The following is an 8588-nucleotide window of genomic DNA, read 5'->3' on the forward strand; positions in this document are numbered from 1 at the left end:
CCAAGCCTGGCCTGTTGAGGAGTGACGGACTCCATCCTAGCTGGAGGGGTGCTCTCATCTTATCTACGAACATAGACAGGGCTCTAACTCCTCTAGCTCCACAATGAAATAGGGTGCAGGCCAGGCAGCAGGCTGTTAGCCAGCCTGCCAGCTTAGTGGCGTCTGCCACTAGCACAGTCAGTGTAGTCAGCTCAGCTATCCCCATTGAGACCGTGTCTGTGCCTCGATCTAGGTTGGGCAAAATTAAAGATGGCGGTGTTCGCTTTAGCAATCTCACTAGTATAAAGACCTCCTCCATCCCTGCCATTATTGAAAGAGATTGTGATACCTCACATCTCAAAATAGGACTACTTAATGTTAGATCCCTCACTTCAAAGGCAGATATAGTCAATGAACTAATCACTGATCATAATCTTGATGTGATTGGCCTGACTGAAACATGGCTTAAGCCTGATGAATTTACTGTGTTAAATGAGGCCTCACCCCCTGGTTACACTAGTGACCATATCCCCCGCGCATCCCGCAAAGGCGGAGGTGTTGCTAACATTTATGATAGCAAATTTAAATTGACTCCAAAAAAAACAACAAGGACGTTTTCGTCTTTTGAGCTTCTAGTCATGAAATCTATGTAGCCTACTCAATCACTTTTTATAGCTACTGTTTACAGGCCTCCTGGGCCATATGCAGCGTTCCTCACGGAGTTCCCTGAATTCCTATCGGACCTTGTAGTCATCGCAGATAATATTCACATTTTTGGTGACTTTAATATTCACATGGAAAAGTCCACAGACCCACTCCAAAAGGCTTTCGGAGCCATCATCGACTTAGTGGGTTTTGTCCAACATGTCTCTGGACCTACTCACTGCCACAGTCATACTCTGGACCTAGTTTTGTCCCATGGAATAAATGTTGTGGATCTTAATGTTTTTCCTCATAATCCTGGGCTATCGGACCACCATTTTATTACGTTCGCAATCGCAACAAATAATCTGCTCAGACCCCAACCAAGGAGCATTAAAAGTCGTGCTATAAATTCTCAGACAACCCAAAGATTCCTTGATGCCCTTCCAGACTCCCTCTGCCTACACAAGGACGTCAGAGGACAAAAATCAGTTAACCACCTAACCGAGGAACTCAATTTAACCTTGCGCAATACCCTAGATGCAGTTGCACCCCTAAAAACTAAAAACATTTGTCATAAGAAACTAGCTATCTGGTATACAGAAAATACACGAGCTCTGAAGCAAGCTTCCAGAAAATTGGAATGGAAATGGCGCCACACCAAACTGGAAGTCTTCCGACTAGCTTGGAAAGACGGTACTGTGCAATATTGAAGAGCTCTCACCGCCGCACAATCATCCTATTTTCCCAACCTAATTGAGGAGAATAAGAACAATACAACATTTATTTTTGATAATGTCGCAAAGCTAACTTAAAAGCAGCATTCAACGAGAGAGGATAGCTTTTACTTCAGCAGTGATAAATTCCTGTACTTGTTCCATGAAAAGATCATGATCATTAGAAAGCAATTACGGACCACTTTGAATCTGCGTATTTCTCCAAAGCTCAGTTGTCCTGAGTCTGCTCAGAACTGCCAGGACCTAGGATCAATGGAGATACTCAAGTTTTTTTATCCTGTATCTCTTGATACATTCATGAAAATAGTCATGGCCTCTAAACCGTCAAGCTGTATACTGGACCCTATTCCAACTAAACTACTGGAAGAGCTACTTCCTGTACTTGGCCCTCCTATGTTGAACATAATAAATGGCTCTCTATCCACCGGATGTGTACCAAGCTCACTAAAAGTGGCAGTAATAAATTCTCTCTTGAAAAAGCAAAACCTTGAAAATGTAAAAAACTATCTGCCCATATTGAATCTCCCATTCCTCTCAAAATATTTTGAAAAAGCTGTTGCGCAGCAACTCACTTCCTTCCTAAAGACAAATAACGTATCTTTAATGCTTCAGTCTGGTTTTAGACCCCATCATAGGAAGGTGGTCAATTACCTTTTAATGGCCTCAGTTCGTCTCTGTGGATGGTTTGTCCTCTGACAAATCAATTGTATGTTTCGGCGTTCCTTAAGTTTCCGTTTTAGGACCACTATTGTTTCCACTATATATTGTACCTATTGGTGATGTCATTCGGAAACACATTGATAAAGCAATAAATAAACTTCAGTTATTGCTAAACACGGCTGCTAGAATCCTGTCTAAAACCTACATTTTTTTTTATCATATTACTCCAGTGCTAGGCTGTTAAGGCTGGGGCTGATTTCAAGGTTTTACTATTAACCTACAAAGCATTACATGGGCTTGCTCCTACCTATCTCTCCGATTTGGTCCTGCCGTACATACCTACACGTACGCTACGGTGACAATACAATAATTATGGAATGATCTGCCTATCCATGTGAGAGACGCAGACTCGGTCTCAAACTGTAGGTCCTATGATTGAGTGTAGTCTGGCCCAGGGGTGCGAAGGTGAACGGCAAGGCACTGAAGCAACAAACTGCCCTTGCTGTCTCTGCTAGCTAGATACTATTTGTAACTGTAACGTGTATGTCAGCCTGTCAGTCACAGTCACCTCATGCAGTTATTTTTTTGTGCCTTCAAAATAAATGTCCCACAAATCGTGGGAGTTAAATCATTACACAAATGCGAGTATTCATTCGGGCTTTTAATTTGAATAACAAATACGTTTTTCAAAACTTTACTATTGCAAATTCCTTGTGATCTGAGAATTATTCCGCGGGCCATATTGAATCAGGTCATGGGCCGCATATGGCCCCCGGGCCAGCCTTTGCCCAGGTCTGCTCTAGATCTAGCTTTCAGGTGGAAATGATCTAGGCACTTACGTAATTTATTTGGCCCAGTACCAGGTTACCTTCAGAATGGCGAACACTCAATCTCATCTTTCCAAAGATGGGTCACAGGCCTATTAGTGTGTAGCCCAAACCATTTGGAAGCTACAGACAGAAGTTGGCACACCGGTAGTACCAACTTCAGACAAGTCCTGTGATGCCTGTGGAGCCCAAACCGTTTGGACACTACAGAGGTTTTTGTAAGAAGACCGATTTTCGGGATGTCTCATGGCCTGACAAAAACCCCTGTATCTCTGCCACGTTCCACTGCAGTCTTGGAATGGACGAGGTGGACTGAGATGCAGCCCTTGGAAAGAAAGTAGTTTAAAAATTGGGATTTTGATGTGGATTTGTTTATTATTTATTACTGCAGCCCTCATCCTCCACATACAACACCCCCAAAGCACACATAACCCTGGGTTGCTTGTCTTTTCAGTTCGCTGCAGCTAGCGAATTGTCACGACTTCCGCCTCAGTCGGGTCCCTCTCCTTGTTCGGGCAGCGTTCGGCGGTCGACGTCACCGGCCTTCTAGCCATCGCCGATCCACTTTTAATTTTCCATTTGTTTTGTCTTTGTTTTACACACCAGGTTTCAATTCCCCAATTACATGTTCATTATTTAACCCTCAGTTTTCCCCATGGTTTTTGTGCGTGATTGTTTTATGTATGTTCGGTCCGTTATTGTGGGCTCGGTATTACGACATGTTATTGGAATATTTGAGTAAAGTTACTTGTGTTACTCATCTCTGCAGTCCTGCACCTGACTCCTCTGCACCAGCTACACCCAGACCACTACACGACTGGAACAAGCTGCAACAAACACTCAAACTGGACAGTTTTATCTCCATCTCTTCATTCAAAGACTCAATGATGGACACTGACAGTTGTGGCTGCTTCATGTGATGCATTGTTGTCTCTACCTTCTTGCCCTTTGTGCTGTTGTCTGTGCCCAATAATGTTTGTACCATGTTTTGTGCTGCTGTCATGTTGTCATGTTGTCATGTTGTGTTGCTACCATGCTGTGTTGCTGCCATGCTATGTTGTTGTCTTAGGTCTCTATGTAGTGTTTTTGTAATGAATACTCAGGGAGAAAAAGGTGTAGATTCGCGGCAGGTGTTTATTTCACCTAGGACTGAAGGCTATAACTGGTTCTCACAAACGAGCTGGGAAAAGGCTTAGTAGAGTCAAAACGAACAATACTTCACAAAGGCACAAACAGAATGAACTGAACTAAATAAGGAGCTAATGAGACCAGGGAGTAACTAACACTGGTGAAATCAATGAACTAAAAATAAATACAGGGCTACGTTCAAGAACACAAAGAAACAGGGCTACGTTCAAGAACACACGAAACAGAACACAAGGTTGACTAAGAAAATAAATACAGAACCTTACAGTTGTGGTGTCTCTCTTGTCTTGATGTGTGTTTTGTCATATATATATATATATATATATGACATATATATATATATATATTAATCCCAGCCCCCGTCCCCGCGGGAGGCCTTTAGCCTTTAGATAGGCCATCATTGTAAATAAGAATTTGTTCTTAACTGACTTGCCTAGTTAAATAAAGGTAAAATAAATAAAAAAACATTACACTAATTGGATTTCCAAGGGGCGCGGACATTGCTGTAGAGGGTTTCAATGCCATTATCTTCGATATTTAAAGCCACACGGAGGGAACATGAGACATAAGAAAGAGCAGGACACAAGGGGAGTCGATGTGAAAGCTACTGCACAGCTGGAAAACCCATAGAAGTAGACAGGTATTTTCTTTAGGCTACCATTGGTGTGCCAGGCAGACAGCCAGCGGGGTCCTGTATAGTAAAAGGGGACACATTTCCCATCCGCAACATATTTAATAGCACTACGCATGCCTGGAATTACCTGACTTGAAGTCCCATTTTATATTTTCCAAACTGTCTTTTTACCTGATCCGCTACAGTAATTTTATTTGCACATTCCTCTTCACGCATTATTTAGAACTATCTGAAACATATACGGAGTAATGCGTTCATATGCTTGATTTCCCGATGGTGATATATTTTAGAGGCAGTAATTCTGCTGGCAAGAGCGGACTGAATGTTTGGAATGTGTGAGGAAATCTTAAGGGTTTGGCTGGGTTCTCCTTTTCAGTTATCTGTGCCCCGGTTGCTGGCAGCGTATCGGAGAGAATGCAGGTTAGTTGACTGCTCGGCAGGTTAGGTTTGAGATTCTTCAAACTAGTGACTCTTTGGCTTGATGACAGCTTTTCACACTCTTGGCATTTTCTCAACCAGCTTCATGAAATAGTCACCTGGAATGCATTTCAATTAACAGGTGTGCCTTGTTAAAAGTTAATTTGTGGACTTTCTTTCCTTCTTAATGTGTTTGAGCCAATCAGTTGTGTTGTGACAAGGTAGGGTTGGTATACAGAAGATAGCACTATTTGGTAAAAGACCAAGTCCACATTATGTCAAGAACAGCTCAATTAAGCAAAGAGAAACGACGGTCCATCACTACTTTAAGACATGAAGGTTAGTCAATGCGGAACATTTCAAGAACTTTGAAAGTTTCTTCAAGTGCAGTCGCGAAAACCATCAATCGCTATGATGAAACTGGCTCTCATGAGGACCACCACAGTAAAGGAAGACCCAGAGTTACCTCTGCTGCAGAGGATCAGTTCATTAGAGTTACCATCCTCAGAAATCTGCAATTAACTGCACCTCACATTGCAGCCCAAATAAACGCTTCACAGAGTTCAAGTAACAGACACATCTCAACATCAACTGTTCAGAGGAGGCTGCGTGAATCAGGCCTTCATGGTCGAATTGCTGCAAAGAAAACACTACTAAAGGACACCAATAAGAGGAATAGACTTGCTTGGGCCAGAAACACAAGCAATGGACATTAGACAGGTGGAAATCTGTCCATTAGTCTTATGAGTCCAAACTTTAGATTTTTGGTTCCAACCTGCCGTGTCTTTGTGAGACGCAGAGTAGGTGAACGTATGATCTCCGCATGTGTGGTTCCCACCACGAAGCAGGGAGGAGGAGGTGTGATGGTGTGGGAGTACTTTGCTGGTGACACTGTCAGTGATTTTTTTAGAATTCAAGGCACACTTAATTAACCAGCATGGCTGCCACAGCATTCTACAGCGATACGCCATTCTATCTGGCTTGCGCTTAGTGGGACAATCTTTTTTTTTTCAACAGGACAATGTCCCAAAACACACCTCCAGGCTGTGTAAGGGCTATTTGACCAAGAAGGAGAGTGATGGAGTGCCGCATCAGATGACCTGGCCTTCACAATCACCCAACCTCAACCCAATTGAGATGGTTTGGGATGAGTTGGACCGCAGAGTGAAGGAAAAGCAGCCAACAAGTGCTCAGCATATCAAATCCAATTTATTTATATAGCCCTTCTTACATCAGCTGATATCTCAAAGTGCTGTACAGAAACCCAGCCTAAAACCCCAAACAGCAAGCAATGCAGGTGTAGAAGCACGGTGGCTAGGAAAAACTCCCTAGAAGGCCAAAACCTAGGAAGAAACCTAGAGAGGAACCAGGCTATGAGGGGTGGCCAGTCCTCTTCTGGCTGTGCCGGGTGGAGATTATAACAGAACATGGCCAAGATGTTCAAATGTTCATAAATGACCAGCATGGTCAAATAATAATAATCACAGTAGTTGTCGAGGGTGCAACAGGTCAGCACATCAGGAGTAAATGTCAGTTGGCTTTTCATAGCCGATCATTGAGAGTATCTCTACCTCTCCTGCTGTCTCTAGAGAGTTGAAAACAGCAGGACTGGGACAGGTAGCACGTCCGGTGAACAGGTCAGGGTTCCATAGCCGCAGGCAGAACAGTTGAAACTAGAGCAGCAGCCCGGCAGGTGGACTGGGGACAGCAAGGAGTCATCATGCCAGGTAGTCCTGAGGCATGGTCATAGGGCTCAGGTCCCCTGAGAGAGAGAACGAGAGAATTAGAGAGAGCATACAGGACACTGGAGAAATACTCCAGATATAACAGACTGATCCTAGCCCCCCGACACAAACTACTGCAGCGTAAAAACTGGAGGCTGAGACAGGAGGGAACTATGTGGGAACTCCTTCAAGACTGTTGAAAAAGCATTCCAGGTGACTACCTCATGAAGCTGGTTGAGAGAATGCCAAGAGTGTGTAAAGCTGCCATCAAGGCAAAGGGTGTCTTCTTTGAAGAATCTAAAATAGAAAGTATATTTTGATTTGTTTAACACTTTATTGGTTACTACATGATACCATATGTGTTATTTCATAGTTTTGATGTCTTCATTATTATTCTACAATGTAGAAAATATTGAGAATAAAGAAAAACCCTTGAATGAGTAGGTGGTACTGTATGTTATTATAACCCTGTAATGATTATAATGTCAATGTTATTATCACCTCCAGTGATTGTGCTACCACTGTTGACCACTGGAGGTGCATGTCCCGCTGTGAGACTCGATGAATGAAGTGGAACAGCACTGTCCGTCAAACACCGCAGTCTCCTTCTGCTCTACTGCTGGAATCTGCCTGCGTGCGACTCTCTCCCTGTATCTCTCTGAGCCTGCGATCCACTGAGTGCCTCTACTCTTCTCTTGTCTCAGCATCACTCAGGTAAAGCCAATACGGACTTCTCTTTCTATTATTGTGTTCTTGCTTATTGTTTACATGGGATGTGTTTGAGACAATGACAGAGATTTGAGGTTGTAAGGGATGTGTTCACTTATGGCAAAACTGCTATGATATAGTAAGACATTATTGTTTGTTACATGTGTTAGTTAGATTCTGTAGATTCCGTTTGTGGCCGCACCATTTCACCACGTCAAATTCCTGGTACATGCAAATGTGTTTGGCGAATAAAGGTGATTGTGATTCTGAGATAGCCTCAGTAATAAACAAAAATACAGAATATTTGCAAACATATTTCCATGTGTTTTGCCTACCAATATAGGGAGTCGCGCTTTCTTTATCCTGTTTTAATAATGAGACATGGAGACATCGCATCTCTTAATTAGATGTATTAATGTGATGCAGTGTTGCTGGCTGACATAAATACATGTGAAACAGAGATCAGGGTGAAAAATAGGGGAGATCTGAGTGTGAAAGGGATGGTTATGTGTGTGTTTACAGAATTTTTTGTAACTGCCTGCCTAACTGCCCTTCCCTCTCTGGCTCAGTTCCAGCCCCTGAGCACTGAACACAGGGCAGCGTGTGAGTGGCAGCAGAATTGAGCAGCCTCACGTCCTCCCGACACACACAGGAACTCCAGCTCATCCCCGGCCGTCACTTAGAGTCTCACACACACACATACTCACACTCAGACACACAACAGACACACACACACTTTCAGACTCAGAGAGACACACATTCACTCACATTCACATACAAACGCTCAGGCACGCTCAGGAGCCAGCCATGGCGAAGGGAGAGAGGGTACCCCATACCCCAGCAGGCAAACTCTTCAAGCCCCCAGAGCCAGCTTTCAACAAGCCCCCCCACCAGGTAAGGAAAAACTGCTTTTATTTTGGGAATCAGTTGGTTAGTTTACCCCTGGACTGACATCTCAGGGACATTCATCTTCCTTTGGTTTGGGTTTCTGTCATGCTGTTATACCATGCCTGGATATTTGAGAGATTGAGAGCAGGGAGTTAGTTAATTACATTGAACATCAGTTGGATTGTGATAATACTACTTACAGCTTAGGACCAGACATAGAGGACGT

General features: G+C 43.4%; 1 protein-coding gene across 1 annotated transcript in view; it reads left to right on the forward strand.

Moving 5' to 3' along the window:
• Positions 1 to 7374: 7374 nt before the first annotated feature.
• LOC106571769 (sphingosine-1-phosphate transporter MFSD2B) overlaps positions 7375 to 8588 on the forward strand; it is a 46514-nt gene continuing 45300 nt past the window's right edge. Inside the window, exons 1-2 of the mRNA XM_014145222.3 lie at positions 7375 to 7480; positions 8044 to 8368. Of these exons, the coding sequence (XP_014000697.1) occupies positions 8282 to 8368 (87 nt within the window). The 5' untranslated portion in view covers positions 7375 to 7480; positions 8044 to 8281. The remainder of the gene's footprint in view (positions 7481 to 8043; positions 8369 to 8588) is intronic.

Source organism: Salmo salar, chromosome 15, assembly GCF_965601325.2.
Source record: "Salmo salar chromosome 15, fSalSal1, whole genome shotgun sequence".
In the NCBI taxonomy this organism is placed as follows: Eukaryota; Metazoa; Chordata; class Actinopteri; order Salmoniformes; family Salmonidae; genus Salmo; species Salmo salar.